Below are 19,446 nucleotides of genomic sequence, written 5' to 3'. Positions count from 1 at the left end.
AAGAAGCAGCTGCTATGTGATTAACTCAAGATAACCAAATCCAGGGGTCTCAAACTCCAGGCCTCGAGGGCCGCAGTCCTGCAGTTTTTAGATGTGCCACAGGTACAAAACACTGGATTGAAATGACTTAATGACCTCCTCCTTGTGTAGATCAGTTTTCCAGAGCCTTAATGACCTAATTATTCTGTTCAGGTGTGGTGCAGCAGAGGCACATCTAAAAGTTGCAGGACTGCGGCCCTCGAGAACTGGAGTTTGAGACCCCTGAATAGGCTCTGTAACTAGGACCGCCCTAAGGAAATAAAAAGAAATTCTCTGGGAGGAGCTGTTTTAGAGCGGGTAGATTGTAACTAAAGCACGCTGCTGTCCGTTCTCCTTGCAAGTAAATCTAAAACTCACTTGTCTCTCTCTTCTTTTTCAGTTTGAGAATGCTTAGGTAGATGAACCTGACATTAATTTGGTCCTTCGAAGCCGGATCCCAAGATACTGAAGGAATCCAGCGGGTGAGACCGAATCCAGAAGGACCGTGCGCACGGCTAAACTCTTCAGAATGAGTTTAGATCTTTTTCCGGGACTGGTATTTGGTTTACCAGCTGGAATCTGACGCTTGACGGGACTCCGTGGAAGGGGAGAGACAACTGAGAGTAAATTGTCTTTTAAAAGAAAAGCGTGAATGAGTTGATGGCGTTCGCGTTAAAAGAAATCCTGTGTAAGAAACGCTGTGAATCCTGGGCTCTAACAGCGGAAACCAAACGGCTTTAACTTTATGCTGTTGTGGTGATAATTGGATGGCGGAGTCCAGCGAGCAGCCGCTTAAATCCGTCTTAAAAGTTTCATTCGGTAAAAAAAAAGGGCGGCGGAGTCCTGCGTGAAGACGCTTCAGCTCCGGAACTGAAGTGTGATTGGAGGTATAAACACCTTTAGGTATTTTATCTCATTTAAAGTAGCGGGTTTGGAAGGAGCAAACCAATTGTGGATGCAGAGGCAAGAATCCTCCACTCGTAAGAGTCCAAGAAAGGATTACCACAATTGGTATTTTTAATTGTTACCCACTATAAAAAAAGAAACCAGTTTTTAGAACAGCCTAGGTGTTGACAAACTGGTCTAAATTGTTTAAAATGGGTAGAAATAGCAGGAAGTGGAGAGAAGTGTTTCAATATGTTGTAACAAAATCCTCGAATAAACGGGAAACGTACACGCTCAAGTGAGTCCTTTTACTTCTTCTTATACGAATTTGGTAATAAGCATGACCATCAAACAATGCTAGAAAAACGATTTCATTAATGAAAAGAAAGAGGGGACACATCAGCGCACTGAAGCGGCTACAAGCTGCCCGCTACATTTAATAATCAATTGTTTTCCTGAAATCATAGTATTTTACCCGTCACTCTTTAATTTTTTACAATTAAACAACGAAACAGTCAAATCTAAGTCCATAACCCAGCCTATAAATCAAAAGAAAAAGAAATAGTTCATCAATAATAATAGTCCATCAAACAAGTCCATAATTAGGCAATCCAAAAAAAATAAAGTTCCGTTTGCGCAAAAAAAAAAACAACGTTGGGGCCCAAAAATATTAATCCGTCTTCGTGCACCAAAAATACAAGAAAGAAAGAAAAAAAAAATTGGAAGGGTCTCACCGGGTCGGCGTTTGTGTGCCCGGGCGGTTCCCTTCGTCAGGCCTGGATCGCGAGCGCCTCGGGTCCGGTCAACGCTCCGTGTGGCTCTACCTTGCCTCCAGAAGACTTTTGACCCCTTTGTGAATTGCTCTGGCCACGCTTTTAGTCCAGCAGTCAGTTCTCTCCGGGCTAATCTTGCAAGCTCCTCGGACCGTCGCTCGGCGTCTCTTCCAGCGTGCTGCCACACCCCTTTCTCTTCTCAATCAAGTGTCCTCTGTTCCTTTTATAAGTTCCGGTAAAAGTTGTGACCCAGATATATTTTTACTAAGTGGACTTTCACAAATGCATACATACAAGACATCCTTGTATACATATCAATACAACAAAAATTATGTGTATTTTATTAACCTATATTTTATTCTCGGAGGTTAATTTTTTTTTTTGCTTGGGATACCTTATTTCATTGTGATGTCACAGATCCCCCCCCCCCCCCCCCCCCTGCCGGAGGCCCTTGGACCTGAACTCCATAATAGGGTTTTAAGTTCACCACATTTACTGTATCCGTCTTTCTATTCTGGTCTGTCCACTGTATCTGGTAATTCACAGGACCCAGTTGTTTCCTCACTACTGCTGGACCTGACCATTTAGGCGCTAGCTTAGAGGAAAACTTATCAGTAGCTTTGGAGAGGGGATGAGACCGAACCCAGACTAAGTCTCCCGGAAAGAGCTGTACACTTCTCCTACGGGCATTATAATACTTAGCTTGTCTGGCCTGGCTCAACCCTATCTTCCGCTTAACCTGTTCAGTCATTTCTTTATGTCTGTCCAAAAGTTTATAGGGCGTCTGTTGAGGGCTAGGAGAGTGGCCAATGATTCTCTCCAGAGGACCTTTGAGAGGCCGACCCAGAGTGAGCTCTGCAGGAGACCTTCCAGTTGTCTCATGCTGAGCGGCATTGATGGCAAATCTAAACTCTTGGATCCATTGGTCCCAGTTGGAATGGTGTTCTCCCACAAAAGAGGCTATCATGGTCTTTATTGTTCGGTTTGACCTTTCAGTTAAATTGGCTTGGGGATGATAACTTGTAGTAAACTTTTGAATCACCCCCCATGTGCGACAGAACTTTTCCATCTCATGGCTTGTAAACTGAGGGCCACGATCTGATACTAGCTCTTGAGGGACTCCAAAGCGGGTAAATATTTCATTCTTCAAGATGCTGGTAATTTTCTGAGCTTTGCTGTCTTTGAGAGGAAACACCTCTATCCACTTGGTAAAATAGTCAATGATTACCAGCAGGTATTTATTTCCATTCTTACTGCGAGGTAGAGGACCCATTAGGTCAACACCGATCTTCTCCCCTGCTTCGGCTACTGCAGTAGGCTGCATAAGCCCTGCAGGCTTTTTGTTGTCAGGTTTATATTTTTGGCAGGTGACACAGGCTTTAACGTAGGCCCACACATCTTTTCTGACCGAGGGCCACCAGGCGACTTCCAGTATCCTTAACAGGGTTTTTAACTTCCCTAGGTGCCCACTTAGAGGATGATCATGGAAGTAACTGAGAAACTGGATTATCATAGACTTGGGCACGACCAGCTGAAACTTTTCGCCTTGGTTCTTGATAAAGGATTTCCTGTACCAGACATCCTGTACTTGACAGAACCCTATTCTGTTGGGGTCTTTATCAGCAGACATCTGGACCATGTCAAGAAGAGCAGAGTCCTGCTCTTGTGCCAGTTTGATTTCGGCCAATGATGAAGGTAGCTCTGACTCAGGTTTGGACATGACTGCTGCAACGTACATCAGGTCGGTTTTCTGCACTGCTCTTGACAGTGCGTCGGGTACTAGATTATGTAACCCTTTTCTGTATCGAACGCTGAAATGGTATTCTTGCAGCCGAAGCACCCACCGGGTCAAACGAGAGGATGCCTTTGGACAATTAAAGGCCCAAGTCAATGCTGCATGGTCAGTAAATAGTGTGAACTCAGATCCATCTATGAAATGCCGCCACTTCTCAACTGCCCACACTACAGCCAAGCACTCTTTCTCTGAGGTTGAATAATTACACTCTGCACCCCTCAGAGCTCTAGACGCATAGGCAATGACCCTCTCGCCCTCAGGTGTCATTTGCACAAGTACTGCGCCGAGGCCTACATCACTGGCATCTGTGTGTATCTCAAACGGCCGTTGGAAGTCAGGTTGCATAAGTATAGGGGCCTCCACCAGGGCCTGTTTTAACTTTTCAAAGGCCTGCTGGCAGTATGGACACCAGTCCCATTTGCTGTCTTTTTTAAGAAGATGGTATAAAGGTGCAGCTATGTCAGCAAAATGGGCAATAAATTTGTGGTACCAGCCCACTAGCCCCAAGAATCGCTGAAGCGATCTCTTATCTGTCGGTTCGGGGTAATTTGTGATGGCCAAGCTTTTACTTGCATCTACTTGAACCCCCTGCCCAGACACTATGTGACCCAAAAATTTGAGTTCTGATTGGAAAAAATTACATTTCCCCAGATTGAGGGTCAAATTTGCCTGGTGTAATTTGGAAAAAACTGCCTCCAGATCTTTCATATGTTGTTTCGGTGAGGGAGAGAAAATGATCACATCATCAATGTAAACAAAACAAATTTTTCCTCTCAACTCTCCAAGCACTCGCTCCATAAGTCTCTGAAATGAGGCACCCGCATTTTTCAGTCCAAAAGGCATACATTTAAACTGATACAGCCCAAAAGGTGTTATTACAGCTGTCTTGGCTTTACTTTCTTCAGCCACTGCCATTTGCCAGTACCCCGATTTCAAGTCCAAAGTGCTGAAAACTGAAGCTCCATTCATGGATTCTAGCAACTCATGAATCAGAGGCATGGGATAAGCATCTTGGCGAGTTTTGGCATTTAAGGCCCTGTAATCCACACAAAACCTAAATGACTTGTCTGGTTTTGGGACGAGGACCACAGGAGATGCCCAAGAGGATTGAGAGGGCTCGATGATGCCATCTTGAAGCATTTTCTCAATATGCTCTTTGATTATCTGCCGTTTAAAGGGTGACACCCTGTAGGCTCTAGATCGAACTGGTATCTCATCTGTCGTGTAAATGTGATGCACTTCCAGGGATGTCTTACCCAAAGTATCGGTGCACACTGTTGGCCATGCTTGCAGGAGATGCGTAACTTCAGGGGTTTGATTAAAAGCTGCTGGTCCTCTCTTTGCGGGGAAGTCATCCGTGTCCTTAATGGGCAGAGCCATGATCAGACTTAGAGAAGATGAGCTAGGACGCCCAGCAGAATTGCTCGGGGGTGGAGCAATGAAAGGGTAAAATGAATAACCTCTGGGCCCTTTGACTCCATAAGTATGATCACCTAAGTTGATGATGGTTGATGTTCTGGTCAGGAAATCCAGGCCTAGAATAATGGGAAATGTGAGGTTAGCATCTTCAACCACAAACGTGTCTAACGACCACATCATGCCATGCCAACAATAGAGGATAGTTGTTTTTCCCATGGCGCTGTAAGTTTTCCCATTTGCCAGGGCAAACCTTTGGTTGTCGGCTTGTTTTAAATGTTCATCTGACCGGGCCATTTCCTGCCACTGGCTATGCCTCATTAGTGTAAAAGTGCAGGCTGTATCCAGGACAGCATGATATTTCTTATCTCTGATCTCTACAGGAACATATAAAAGTGAAGACGCCAGCCTCGGCCCTCGTTGAACAACAGACACTACATCTGCTGGTCTTCTAAAGTTCCCTTTAGATGGAGGTTTTGCTGGAGCTTTGCCTTTGGACTTTTGATGATCAGCCTTCCCCCAATAGGCCTTAGCCCCTGCACAGTCTCTTTCCACTTGGGATCCTACTGTAACCAGCTGATCTATGGTGGTGACAGTCCCTCGGAGGCAACCAGCCAGTTTAGGATTACAGTTATTTAGGATCCTTCTCACCAGTTCGACCTCTGAGATATCAGGCTTCCACCTCAAGCACAATGCTCGGTAGTCGAAGGCGAAGTCTCTCAGGCACTGCTCAGGCAACTGCACCATCTCCCGCAGTTTTTCTTCCACCTCTGAGAGGTAATCTGGGGGGAGAAATGCAGCATAGAAGGCTTCCTTAAAATCCATCCAGTTCTGGATTTGATTCTTGGCTACACACCACCAACTGTGAGCGGGTCCTTTTAAAACACCAGTCAAAGCCCCAATTAATTCAGGGTCAGAGAGTGGTCTCACAGACAGGAATGTTTCACACTGGTCAATAAAGTTCAGCACATCTGCTACGTCTCGTGCCTCTCCAAATGTGGGAAAGTCCAAGTGGATGGGAGGTTTGGCATAAACTACAGCCGTTCTACTAGAAGAGAGAGGTACAGCCAAGTGAAGGGTAGATACTCCCCTACTAGTAGGTGGTACAGCTGGCAGCTCTTCGGAAAGCCCAGATGCAGGTCGATCCTGATCGCCAGAGCATGCACTTTGATGATCTTCACTCAGCCTACATGAAGCCAGTTGTGTTGAATGGATTGTTGGTGGCCTCTGACAAGTTGAAGTATACACTACTGGTGCCTGCACTGTAGAAAGTGCCATCTTAGGTGTCCTTTGAACATCAGAAATGTCCAAATCACGTTCAGCCCTGATTAGGGGTCGGGTAGTAGTAGATCGATAGGCGCGCTTCAATTTCTCTACCTCTACCTTCCACCTATCATCCCGTCGTTGTAAACACTGAACCAACCTTTCTTCAAACTCTCTTAGGGTTGTAATCATACGCTGTTCTAATGCCTCAACACTACTATCTATATAAGTTTTTATATTTGGTTCTCGATTTAAGGCACTGGCCACCGAGTCCTGATAGTTTTCCTCTAAAGTACTAACCTTCTCAACCACAGCTGTCAACTCATCTTTAAATCTAGAGAGATCTGCAGGAGTAAAACCTGGTATCTCTTCTTCCTCCTCCTCATTATTCTCCTCATCAGATGCATACAATGAGCTAAGTAAAGAAGTTATTTCCCCCACCGGATTTCTCCGGGTTACCCAGGAATCACCTCTTGGGACATTATCTGTTTCTTCCGTCTCTAAAATGGGACCTGAAACTCTGTCAACAGATTCCTCAGCTTCTGTTTGATGATGGGACATTTCTTCCATTATGTCAATAAAGTTATCCCTTTTACTGACACATTAATTGTTTTTAACAAAACCCCAAACAACGAAAACATTCAAATGCTGTACATCACTTTAGTCATACTCATAAAAAAAAATCTCCCCGTACGGGCCACCACTCTGTAACAAAATCCTCGAATAAACGGGAAACGTACACGCTCAAGTGAGTCCTTTTACTTCTTCTTATACGAATTTGGTAATAAGCCTGACCATCAAGCAATGCTAGAAAAACGATTTCATTAACGAAAAGAAAGAGGGGACACATCAGCGCACTGAAGCGGCTACAAGCTGCCCGCTACATTTAATAATCAATTGTTTTCCTGAAATCATAGTATTTTACCCGTCACTCTTTCGTTTAATTTCTTTTATAAATGAATTCATTTAAATTGTCCGGAATGGTAGCAAAATAACTGCAGTACTGGAGAATACACAGCAGATGGCGGCATAGCAAACTCGCCATTAACAACCATTGAACGAATTACTGCTTTATATTTCAACAGTAAATGTAAATCAAAAGATTAACAGCAGTGAAAATATCGGGAGTGTTTTGAAGGGCAGGACCCTGATAAAATAGAAAATATCTGAATAAATGGATCGTAAAGTACAGGTTAAAAGGTTAATTAAATACTAAAATAGAACTAGAACTATAGGATAAAATTAAAAACTAAAGAAAGAGCCAAGAAATTAAGGAAACAGAAGATTGTGATAACAGTGTGTTGGCAAATAAATAGATGACTAAATGAAACACTAACTAAATAAATATATACAGGAAGAAGTAGATGAATATAATAAATAAAAAAATATCTAAAAACTGGAACAAAAGTCATAAAGGAAAACAAGTAACAGACAGGAATGTGAAACACAAGAAAGGGGAATATGAAAGTGTTTTTAAGAAGGAAAAGGATGAGGAAACTTTAAACAGTTAAAGTTTCATAGAAAGAAAAATAATGATGAAAACTACTAGCTCATGGTTTGCAGGAATTAATAAACTGAGTAGTTTGGTAAGTAGGCACATGTGGTAATTTAGAAATAAGGAGAAAGGCAAGGAGCAAGTGAGTCAAAGTAAGAGAATGGAAAGATGATTTGAACAAATATCAAATTAAAATGATCGTTGTGTTCAAAGTTGCTCTCATAGCAGTTTGGAAAAATGTAATAACTGGAAATAGAAAATAGATCTTATAGAGAAACAGCTAAAATGCTTTGCATGGTCCAAAGGATGTTTATAAAAAATCTGAGTAATAATTATGTAGAATTATAAGAATTAAAATATTAGATAAGAATGTTAATTATTCTTTGCGCAGATTAAAAAAAAAACAATCTGCAGCTGATTCTGGACATCTTAACATTCTTTTAATAATGAACAAAACTTTATTAAGATAGAGAAATATTAAATCTACAGGACTTACTTTTAATTAATTCAGTGAAACTAAAACTAACTCTCTTATTAAATAGTAATTGATCAAACAGAGGAACACATAGCCTTCATGGATTTCAAATGCACCATTAGCTCTGCTCCTAAAACCTTTATTTTTATTGCCAATATAAAACAAAAACAAATGTTTGCAGTCCACTTTAAAGAATCCAAAACAGATTACAGTTTCTCTGGCTACAAGATCAATGTACCAATGGGCTCTTTGCACCTGCTGCGCTGACGTCACGTGCTCATTCATCCGACACATTATCAGAGTCAAACTGTGTTTGCTGCAGCCAGGGCCGCAACTACATATTTTTGAGGTGGATGCGAACATCATCATTGTAGGCTAGCTTAAGCTAACCTGAATATTTACAACTCTCTTGTTGATACACGGACATTTCTTACCTTCTGTCTTTCAACCACTTTGAAAAGCTTTTCTTCGTCTCTCCAACATCTTTATCCTTCCCCCTCTTCCGTTTTCTGTTTTGGGCCCCGGAGTTTTTTCTGCGCCCCATCTTTAGCTCCCTGTTGTTGAGGCATTACTACAAATTTAAAAGAAAACAAAACGCGCCTCAGCCGCTACCCAAGCTGCCTGTATGGGAGGGGGGCGCCTAATCAGTGCTGTTCCTCTGTTATTGATCATTTCATACACAAACAGCTGTTAAGTACATAAAATGCTGACTATATAAAAACAATTCCCCACATCGTTTTTGCGCCCCCTCTAGTGCAGCGCCCCTATGCGTTGCATACACTGCATAGCCACCTTTTGCGCCACTGTCCATCACTACTCCCAGGTTTCGGGTCTGATCGCTGGTTTTCAGTTGTAATAACTGAAGCTTTTTTGTTGAGTTTCTGAGTCGGGTCACAACAGACTGACTGACTAGAGTCTGGGAGGCCCTGCCTGGCCTCCTGGCGGCTACACAGCTTATGGCCACATTCTGTTCAGTGAGTTGATTTTTCTTTAAGTACATTCTAGAAATGTACATTTAAAGAAAATAAATAAATAAATTTTTTTCCCTAAAGATAATACATTTTTAATAATGATTAAAAATAGGGTTTTCATCATTCCTTCTAAAATGAGATGAAATTATCCACAGTTGAGCTATATTTATTGAAAATGAAATTAATTGCACTGAATTGTATTTAGGAATATCAGGGAAAAGGGCCTGAACACAATGCATATCTCACAATTAAAATTTTAAGTTGCAGGGACCATGCATTATTATTTATCTTCCACTCCATATGCACTTATTTGATTTGTCTCACAAAAATCCAATAGAAAGTTCATTGAAGTTTGTGGATTTACTGTTACAAAACACAAAGACTTTCCTGGGACCGGGATACTTTGCTGTAAATTGAGACATAGTCGTTTGTGGTGCACAGAAAAAATATTTTTATATATGTATATATATATATATTTATTTTTGCATCCCTAATACACAGTAAACACCAAAATAACATTTGCTCTTGCTTTGCAGGAGGAAACCGGACACAACCAGAAGGACGTAAATTTCTGCAGAGCGAAGCAGAGCGAAGCAGAAATGAAAGGTTTAGTTTTAATAAAAGCATATTTTCATCATGGGCTATGAAGTTTCATAACAGCATTGAATATTATCAAAATTCTGACGTGGAGGTTAGCAAATTAAAGTCTGGGTATCTTTCAATGCCTCCGTGTCACTGGGTGGTAAACGATGACTAAAGTATTAAATTACACTTGGCAAGCCTTACAGCCTTACACAACAGCATTATAAAAATAAAACTAATGGTCTGTTAGCCATGACTATTGTCTCTATGAGTTTCTGTGCCGTCCTGGAACAGATTCAGAGACAACTCTGTGACTCCATCAGCACTTTCACTAAGGTCAAACATCCAGCTGTCCCCCCGAAGTGGAACTAATCAACGCTTTGCATTCACAGAGATGGACGCGATCCCAGACTGGGACAGAACTCTGTGGGCGTGGCTCCACCTGTGGTGACCAGCCACCAGCAGAGTTACACAAACGGCTCTGTGCAACTGCAGCTTCGGAGCTGCTGAAGTTCCTTGTTACAGCTGAAGAGGTAATTGATGGGAGGTGACATCATCCATCCTGCATGAACAGAAAATTAAAAGATTTCAATAAGTAGCAACATGCAAGAAGGAGATGTCAACTTGGGTATTTTGCTGACCATGCTGACCATGTACTGAATAACACCTGATTTTTTTATGGCACTTTTTTTTTTTTTAACCAAAACTTCTTAAGAGGGGAGGATTTGAAAACCTGCTTCCCCCACAAATTAAATATACAGCATTCATTTTTACTTTTTGTAACTGAAAACTAAATTTTTGGGGGGAGAGGGAAGGTCCACAAAACATCCCACTCTGTCAAGCATCATTTTGCAAATATGTTTGCTAAGTTTTTGCAGAATTTCACATAGCTGTCATTTTACATGTTTCTTTTAGTATCAATTTGACTGTAAACAAGTCTGACAGCAATGACATTCAAATACATGAGACATACAGTATATTAAAGTTTTGGCTCATACCATTCATACTTTTTCTTATTAAAAGTATTTCTCATGAGGTGACAAGCAAAGAGTCACCCTATGGAAAGCTGACTGAAAAATTGTTAATACATATTACCCTGGCTAACAACTACACCCCCAACTTTACATGTTTATTAACACAACAATATTAATAGCATTTAAATTCAGTTTAATATCAAAACCTTCTTTAGATGAGAAAAGAGGATTTGGATTCCTCTGTATGGAAACAGAGATCTCTGCCGGTTTCACCAACTCAGATTTAAGACTATTTAAAACCACTGTGAATGAAATTAAAGACGTCTAACAGAAATGTACAAAAGAAAATCACATTTTTATTTCATTCTTTTGCACAAAATGCACATTGCATCATACGAATTGGTAGCAGAAGTGAGCCAGTGGCAACGATGAAGGTCGACTGGCGATAAATTTGCCATTATCAATGATACACACAAAAAAAGCTAGTTAGTGTTTATTAGCAGCTAGTTAGCGGTAGCCTCGAACGCTAATGATGTTTCCAAGTTAGTCAAATTTTGCCCGACATAAAAGGCGCCGGAGAACAATGAACTACATTGAATATACAAGATTAAATACTCAGGCAATAACAAAGTTTAAGACCTGTGATTAACGTATCTAAGGCCAACTTTTACATTTTCCAATTAATTTCAGACAGTCTTTAATTTTAGATACATGAATTTAAGACTTCTTAAGGTTGCGTGGACACCCTGGAAAATATCTCACCAATATGAACTTGAAACACAGAGCAGCCAAAACTATATATATATATATGTATATATATATACCCCCAACTATATATATATATATACATATATATATATAAACAAGTCCACTTTTTTATGCATAAAAAAGTGGACTAATCAGTTGTCTGTGTGGCACATTCTTCTACAGCTCTACCACTCCTAATCTAAATGTATTAACATCATTCCAACGAGAGTTTGTTGATCACCCACAGATCTAGATAGAGTGCACTGCAGATGGTGGCTCCTTTCAGTTCCATTAAGCATATGCGCGCCAAAGATATATTCCCCCCACAATCATCAAACCTACCCCTAATACTGTTCCAGTGCCTTTTTCAAGTGTTTTAAAGGAATTTATCTCATTTTTTTTCTCATTCTTAGTCTGCGTTTGGTCAGTTTCTTTTATTTCTTCCTCTTTCGTAAGTTCCTTTTGTACATCTTCCATCTGGTTCTCCATCTGTTGCAATCTGTGCACTGCCTCCATTGCTGTATTAATTCTTGATTTTAAATTGAAATTGGCATCTTCAAGTTGATTTTGAAATACTTCAATTTTTTTAGCTAAATATTTGTCAGCTGACAATCATGCTGTTGTCCAGCTGTTGCAATCTGGCCTCCGTTGCTGTACAAAGTCTTGATTTTATACTGATAGCTTTAAAATGGGCATCTTTAAGATGATTCTCCAGTACTTGAACTAAATTATTGTCAGCGGACATCCTTCTCGGTTCTTTCAAAATTAATCTTACATCATACATCTTTTCATTTAAGTCATCCAATTGTCTCTCTGTCTCCTTCGAGAGCTCAGAGTTTTGATTCATTTTTGTAACATGTGTGCCTTCGGTAGAGGTCTTGTGCGAAAATCTGTTCCCCTGTGAAATTCTGTTCCCCTGTGAAAATCTGTTCCCCTGTGAAAATCTGTTCCCCTGTGAAAATCTGTTCCCTTGTGAAAATCTGTTCCCCTGTGAAAATCTGTTCCCTTGTGAAAATCTGTTCCCCTGTGAAAATCTGTTCCCGCTGTGAAAATCTGTTCCCTTGTGAAAATCTGTTCCCTTGTGAAAATCTGTTCCCCTGTGAAAATCTGTTCCCGCTGTGAAAATCTGTTCCCTTGTGAAAATCTGTTCCCCTGTGAAAATCTGTTCCCGCTGTGAAAATCTGTTCCCTTGTGAAAATCTGTTCCCTTGTGAAAATCTGTTCCCCTGTGAAAATCTGTTCCCGCTGTGAAAATCTGTTCCCCCTGTGAAAATCTGTTCCCGCTGTGAAAATCTGTTCCCGCTGTGTCGGGAGCGCGCATTGCAGCCAGAGAGGCGGATCTGACGGATCTGATCATTTCCACGGCGCTTCTGATCGATTTCTCGGTAAAAACAACTCATATAATCATGTCAAGGTTGTAACATTCAGTTTAATCGACAGCTGTTGTTTACAAAATTGTAACGTCATTTTATAAACGAGGTCTTATTACGCTGTTTTGTGTTATTTTAAACGCCAAGAGAATCGGTCTTTCTCCAGCTTTTGTCACTTAAGCCTGACAGACACAAAAGTCAGTCACCAAACACGGTTTTCCTACCTAAAACATTTATGCCTTCGGTACCGGGCTTGAAAAACATCTTGGAACGCTTTAGCATTGGGTAGCCATGTTAGCTGGTCCTGCGCACAGCAGTCGGCTCTCTGATTGGACCACAAAACATAAGTCCCTCCCCCGTCTACGCTCTGATTGGACCGCACTTGAAGATACCCTCCCATCCATCTCCCCTTTGTTTTTTTTAAAGTGGGATTCCCCGACAACGTGCTGCAGTCACTTCAAAATATTTTGGAAGTTCACAGGATAATTGGAGGCTTTCCCCTAAAAAGTACATTGTGAGTCAACATCTCTGAGCGGTGGTCGCACCACGGTTGATCCTGCTGTGTGAGGTAGAGTTAAATGCGGTAAACTCGTTGTTCTTTTTAGCGCAACTTCCTATTTGGCAGTTGGGAAGTTTTGTAGCAGTTTAAGCTAGCTGTCGGAAAAGTCGTCTAGCAAACGTAGCTAGCCGCTTATGCTAACACGAATACTAAAATGTAAAGATGAATGTAAAAGGACTCTGTGCTGAATGTTTTGTGCGGTTGCTCTTTCCATGGCTACATTGTGTTTTAGCCTATAGATTTTTTTTATTTTTTCTTCGTGTGTAAACTGTCGTTTTATCGACCACCTGTGCTAGCCTCATTCAAGGAAAGCTAACGTCCGTCTTAGTAAAAAGATATGCAATGAGTAATGTGTTTATGCTGCTGAGAGCTGTAGGGTTCATTAAAACCTGAATTGTGGGAATAAAAAACGCCGAAAAATCAAGACGCTAACTTGCGGCTTCGTTAGCTTTAGAGTTGCGGCTTTAAGGCCTACCTGATTTGGACTCATTGTGGTTGGGAGTAAATTGCGGCTAAAGGCGGACTGGCGAAGTGTTTCATTTTTACCAACACTTTTTCGAACAGTCTTTTTATTTTTCTTTACATATCTGAAAAGTACTAGGTCTTCCTGCCACATGCCATCTCATTGTACAATAAAAGCTAAATCATTGTTCTGCACTAATCAGTCCAATTTCGCACAACTGCACTGTGGCACACTTGCTGTACATATATTTACATATACATACTGTATCTGCATTTTTTTTTAATCTTTGCAAGGACTGCTCTAAGCTGCTTTTTATATTGACAGCATGTTATATTTTATTCTTATTTTATCTTGTCTACATTGCTACTCAGTGGTGGATGTTGTGTGTCTTGTCTCTATGCTGCTGTAACTGCGAAATAATTTCCCTGCTGGGATGAATAAAGTAATTCTATTCTTTTTTTTAAAAGGTGCAATTGAAACAAATCAATAAAACTAACTTGGTGACTCTTGTTGAGTGCAGAGTTGCCTCAATGTTTCCCTGAAATGTTTTTATGTAGCACAAACGCATAGAAATATGTCAAAACTGATGACTTTGATTTAAAGTTTATTGAAATAATTATTTGTGTAGGTTAGAAAGTCATTTATTTCTCCGTTTCACATTAAAACCTTTGAAAAGCTGAGACCCTTTAGCTCAAAAATGGTCAATTTAATGTCTTAAACGCTGAAGGTGAATTCAAGGTATTTTTAAGTGTTCATATTTTTATGAGCACTTAAAATTCAATCACATAATTAATCCTTTTTTTTAGTCTACATGTCTTCAGACAAAACTGGGTTTTGCTTATTAAAATTTCAGCTATAATTACAATGTTTCTGTTCATTAAAATGATGACATAAAATGTCATGTTTATGTTAACAGAAATGATAACTGCTTCTGTGTAAACCAGATTTTTATACAACGCTGTTAAAATATTTAACAATAAATATTTAATGTTAAATTTTTTTCTAACTTTTTTTTTCTTTTTTAATGTGAATATTGTTTTTAGCATTACTGTGAAACTATAACAAAACTGGTAAAGCATAGACTTGTCATTTTTGATTGGAGCGCCGTACACCTCATTGTCACATAAAGTTTTTATTTCCTCCTTTGCCGTCACAGTGAAAGCGAGAATGGAGGAGGCGGACCTCACCCTGCCTTTGAGTCAGGACACCTTCCATGACTTATGGAACAATGTGTAAATATCATTTTCACTCTACATGGCGATTTAAAAGTATGTTAACTTGATTACGATTGAACTAAGCTTTGTACGTTTGCTTTTTCAGTTTTTTGTCGACTGAGAATGAGTCTTTGGCCCCCCCAGAAGGATTGTTGGTAAGCATGCGAAGGAAGTAAAGATTAAACTTATCAAATTAAATGAAGAGGATATAGTTTGATTCAACCTTTCTTTGTGGTAATTCTCTTTTTCATTTTTTTTTTTTTTTTTTTAAAGAGTCAAAATATGGATTTTTGGGAGGATCCGGAAACTATGCAGGAAACTAAAAATGTGCCCACTGCACCAACTGTCCCAGCAATTTCTAATTATGCTGGGGAGCATGGGTTCAATCTCGAATTTAATGACTCGGGCACAGCTAAAAGTGTCACCTCCACAGTAAGTTGCTCATCATTTCTTTTTCACATTTTAATCTGTTGAAATCTTAGCTGTACAAGCCCACCGTAACGTATAAAACCTATAAATATTTAACCTTTTTTTCTAAATTTGTGATAAGAGATGACTTTAGCTGAAAAACTATATGTATGTAATTTAGTAAATGAAAGTTCAGCTGCCAGGAAAAAGCTCTAATTTAAAACATTCTTATCTAGTGCCACAAACCATTTAAAACTTTGTAAATTAACAGTGTGGAAAAATTCTTACCTTGATTTCGCATCAAAAAATCCATTCTTTCGAATCTCTTGCGGTGGCATTCAGGCGGTGTCTCGTTCATTGTGGCGATTCGCTAAAGTTTAAGGGTCGGAGGCTGACACTGCCCTGAACCAACCAATGGCGTTCGTGTTTCCTCGCTGACTGATCGCCTCTGGCTCACGGTTGGCCGGTTCAGCTGAAGTTAGGGTGGTCTGGAGCGAAACTCCCGCCCCCCTGCGACCGGTACTCTGCTGTGTGAGAGGAGCAGCTCGGCTGCCATGCACAGGTCTGACATGACGGGACATGTTCCTGCAGAGGCGTCCCTCAGAACAGAAAGGGCTAAAAGTAAATGACGAAGAAGTTTGATTTATCTCAGCTTTTGGTGAGAGAGATGGAACGATTCTCCAATTCTTTGGAACCAAGGATTAGTAAACAGTTTGGGTAGAATTTGCTAAGATTGTAAAGTTTTTGGTGAGCAGAATCCACATTGGTAAGCAGCACCACTGACGGGAATGCCTGTGTCTGTCTCGCTAGTACTCAGTTAAACTTGGGAAGCTGTTCTGCCAGCTGGCAAAAACGACTCCAATTGGAGTTTTGGTTAAGGAGGAGCCTCCGCAGGGTGCCGTCATTAGAGCAACTTCAGTATACAAGAAGACTGAACATGTGGGAGAAGTCGTTAAGAGGTGCCCACACCACCAAAGTGAAGACTGTAAGGAGCTTTTTTTCCTTTAAAGAGTTGTATTTGTTTGTTTGTGATGTACAGGTGGAAATATTCAGCTTTTTATCTGCAATCTTCTTCTCAGTGTCTGACAACAAGAGTCACCTGATCAGAGTGGAGGGCAGCCAGCTGGCGCAATACTTTGAGGACCCAAACACCAGGAGGCACAGCGTGACCGTGCCCTACGAACGCCCACAGGTATCCCAGAGAGAATCGCTCTACACTTTGTGCATTACGTTAATGGGAGATTTTATTAAATGTATGAAAGAATTGTAATCTAAAAGTCATGATCAGATGTCTAATCTGAAAAAATGGATTCTAGTTTTTTACAATTCTGGAAGTTAATTTTACTCTGGATTTACTAAATCTGATTTGTCCAGGGCCTCAGAAAAAGAACCAGCATAAATTATATAGAAAGTTTTAAGCTTTTTATTAAACAGGCAGGATTTTTATTTTTAAGTTTAGAAGTATAAATATCAGAGCTTTATAAGCAAAAACAGGTTCAGTTAAATCGGCTCTCTAAACACGAATGCATGTGGAAATATTTGACTACATGAGACAAATTTGATCCATGTAAGTAATGGAAAGTTGTGATGCTACAATTAGTCATTTAGTAAATCGGTGCTTCTCAAAATATAATGTTGTCTATCTGACGACTCCAGGAAGTTTTTCATGCGTACGGTTTTCTCGTTTCAGCTGGGATCTGAGATGACCACAATCCTTCTGAGCTTTATGTGCAACAGCTCCTGCATGGGAGGCATGAACCGGAGGCCCATCCTCACCATCCTGACCCTGGAGACCACAGAGTGAGTCGTCGTCTTTGTTAGTACATAAGATGTTAGTTGTAGTGGTTTGGGTCTTATGTTATTAAAGCTGATAAATGGAGTCCACCATCATGTTAAGGTTTATTTGAATATATTTGAAAGACATTTCTCATTTCTCTTTTAGCTTTTGATGTGTGTTTTTTTTTTTTTTTTTAAACCTTTTTCCTTTTTGTGTTGTCTAACTTTAGGGGGGAGGTGTTGGGCAGGCGGTGCTTCGAGGTCCGTGTCTGTGCCTGTCCAGGCAGGGACCGCAAGACAGAGGAAGGAAACCTGGAAAAAAGTGGGACTAAGCAGACGAAGAAAAGAAGTATGCTTTTAAATTGTTTTATATGTATGTATAGTAGACTAAAGTTTTATTCTATCTGTCGCTTATCATGAGCATTCTTCATTTTAGAGAGCGCTCCTGCTCCAGATACCTCCACCGCAAAAAAGTCCAAGTCTGCCTCTAGTGGAGAGGATGAGGACAAAGAGATTTACACTCTCTCTGTAAGGCCTCTTTCTGCAACTGGACGACATCACAATATTAGGATGGATGAAGTAACTTTTTTACTTTCTAACTTTGTTGCAGATCCGGGGCCGTAATCGTTATCTGTGGTTCAAGAGCCTCAACGACGGTCTGGAACTGATGGATAAAACGGGGTAAGGAAAGTCCCGTAGACTACACACTGAAACGATCTTTGGACTTTGGTTACATCAGTTACGATGCAGCTCACGAGGTTTTCCCTTCAGGTCAGGATTTCAGTCGCAGTTGAGGAAAGAGGCGAAACAAGCACCACACACACACACATAAATGGACAAATTAAAGTTAATTTTTGTTTAAAAATGACACAAACTGAGTTACTCAGAAAGTGTGAATATTGCAGTTCAACTTTCCCCTCATCTTTCCATTCATTTGCCTTGAATGTCTAGAATATTATGAAAAATGCTGGAAAAATTGATACATTTGGGTTGGGAAGTTTAGAAATGGAAACCTGTACAAAAGCGGACACAAAAACTAGAGGCTGATGTGTTGGATCACAGCAGGAATAACCTGAACACTGTAGATCAGATGTCCAGTCCTAAAGCTCTAAACTACCCTGCAGGTTTTAGATGCCTCTCTTTCTCCACCATTTGAATCAGTTGAATGACTCGCTAGAGGGGATACTCCGAGAGTTAAGAGGACTGGAGTTGGGCACCCTTGATCTAGATAACTTTATTGCAGGAAAAACCACAAGGACACATGAAGATGAGAACAAGATATGTTTATCAGTTCAATTCAATGAAATTTTCTTTCTTTTCCCTTTAGGCCCAAGATAAAACAGGAGATTCCTGCGCCCTCCAGTGGGAAGAGGCTGCTGAAGGGGGGAAGCGACAGCGACTAGTTTACCGTCTTTCATTTGTCCTTTGGTTTATATTTTTATATACTCAATTATTCATTTTCATTTGTAATGGCATTATGTTTTCATTTAAATGTAGTAATTTGCCCCTTTTTTTTCTATATTTTTGCTAATGATTTGTCATCACGTAAAATAATGGCTTAGCTAGGTTTAATTATGTTAAGTATTGGCCAGTTTCGAGCCAAATAAGGCTGTTCGCTTCATGGAGTTGAGAGGATTTTTTTTTTTTTTTTTTACCAAGCTGTATTTTCTTATTTCCTTAGTTTAAAGATTAGATGATCTCAGTGGCTTATCGTTGGTGATTTATCTTTTGGGAACATTTTTTTTTTTTTTTCTTTTTTAAGTAGTGTTGGTAGAAGAGGGGCTGGCTGGATCACCCCCAACACTTGAGCCTTTTTATACAAAGCTGAATGAACTTTACCAAAACGCTGTGGCCCTGTTTTGAAAACTAACTTGACACTGAATAACCGACTCTGTTTTCCTGTCAGCTACTGTATTCAAAATATGGATTCAGTCGCATCCTTGCAGCAGTAAAGTTGATTATTGTTTCCTCCATTAAACCAGTTGAACCACTTTAAGGCACTTTGACTTCATGTGACCAATCGCTGACTAAATGACCACTTTTAACATAACACTGCCAGAGAATATTAAGAGGCATTTCTGTAACTTTGTAGCTTAGCAAAAGGTTTCGGTTTCCTTTATATTCTTGAATTTTCTTGTATTTTGTACTGACTTTCAGCTTTATACTCGAGCTCTGAGCTGAAATAAACACATTCCGTCTCAATGGCTTCTTGTGTTCTGTCAACGCAAATATTTGAATGATTTGTATGTTTGGAATACGAATG

At 40.2% G+C, this 19,446-nt stretch overlaps 1 protein-coding gene and 1 long non-coding RNA gene across 8 annotated transcripts; one reads left to right on the top strand and one right to left on the bottom strand.

Annotated features, from left to right (window-relative positions):
- Positions 1-9,559: 9,559 nt before the first annotated feature.
- LOC116732264 (uncharacterized) lies at positions 9,560-15,808 on the bottom strand. 2 transcript variants are annotated; one of them, XR_004341750.1, is made up of 2 exons: positions 15,696-15,808; positions 9,560-10,235 (listed from the first exon to the last, which is right to left on the bottom strand). It is a non-coding gene; the product is annotated as an uncharacterized LOC116732264 (long non-coding RNA). The 2 variants fall into 2 exon arrangements; XR_004341749.1 differs by lacking the exon at positions 15,696-15,808 and adding an exon at positions 12,988-13,183.
- Positions 12,713-19,385, top strand: tp53 (tumor protein p53). 6 transcript variants are annotated; one of them, XM_032582301.1, is made up of 12 exons: positions 12,762-12,778; positions 13,190-13,277; positions 14,942-15,017; positions 15,127-15,154; positions 15,273-15,431; positions 16,218-16,392; positions 16,487-16,599; positions 17,098-17,207; positions 17,414-17,532; positions 17,620-17,711; positions 17,794-17,864; positions 18,511-19,385. In XM_032582301.1, exons 3-12 carry the CDS (start codon positions 14,953-14,955, stop codon positions 18,584-18,586), a joined length of 1,008 nt encoding a protein of 335 aa, XP_032438192.1. In that variant the 5' UTR covers positions 12,762-12,778; positions 13,190-13,277; positions 14,942-14,952; the 3' UTR covers positions 18,587-19,385. The 6 variants fall into 6 exon arrangements, with proteins under 6 accessions (XP_032438193.1, XP_032438190.1, XP_032438192.1 ...); XM_032582302.1 differs by lacking the exon at positions 13,190-13,277 and having other exon boundaries at positions 12,713-12,778; XM_032582299.1 differs by lacking the exon at positions 13,190-13,277 and having other exon boundaries at positions 12,714-12,778; positions 15,106-15,154.
- The last annotated feature ends 61 nt before the right edge of the window (positions 19,386-19,446 follow it).

The sequence above is a fragment of the Xiphophorus hellerii genome, chromosome 14 (assembly GCF_003331165.1).
Source record: "Xiphophorus hellerii strain 12219 chromosome 14, Xiphophorus_hellerii-4.1, whole genome shotgun sequence".
Classification (NCBI taxonomy): domain Eukaryota; kingdom Metazoa; phylum Chordata; class Actinopteri; order Cyprinodontiformes; family Poeciliidae; genus Xiphophorus; species Xiphophorus hellerii.
The sequence above is the reverse complement of the archived record's forward strand: the minus strand, read 5'-3'. Positions and strand labels throughout refer to the sequence as shown.

Bases quoted from the DNA above. Each gene is read 5' to 3' on its own strand.
- tp53 (XM_032582299.1), top strand. From the start codon at position 14,953: ATGGAGGAGGCGGACCTCACCCTGCCTTTGAGTCAGGACACCTTCCAT. The intron at 16,600-17,097 runs GTATCCCAGAGA...TTCTCGTTTCAG, and splicing joins TGCCCTACGAACGCCCACAG to CTGGGATCTGAGATGACCAC. The intron at 17,865-18,510 runs GTAAGGAAAGTC...TTTTCCCTTTAG, and splicing joins GAACTGATGGATAAAACGGG to GCCCAAGATAAAACAGGAGA.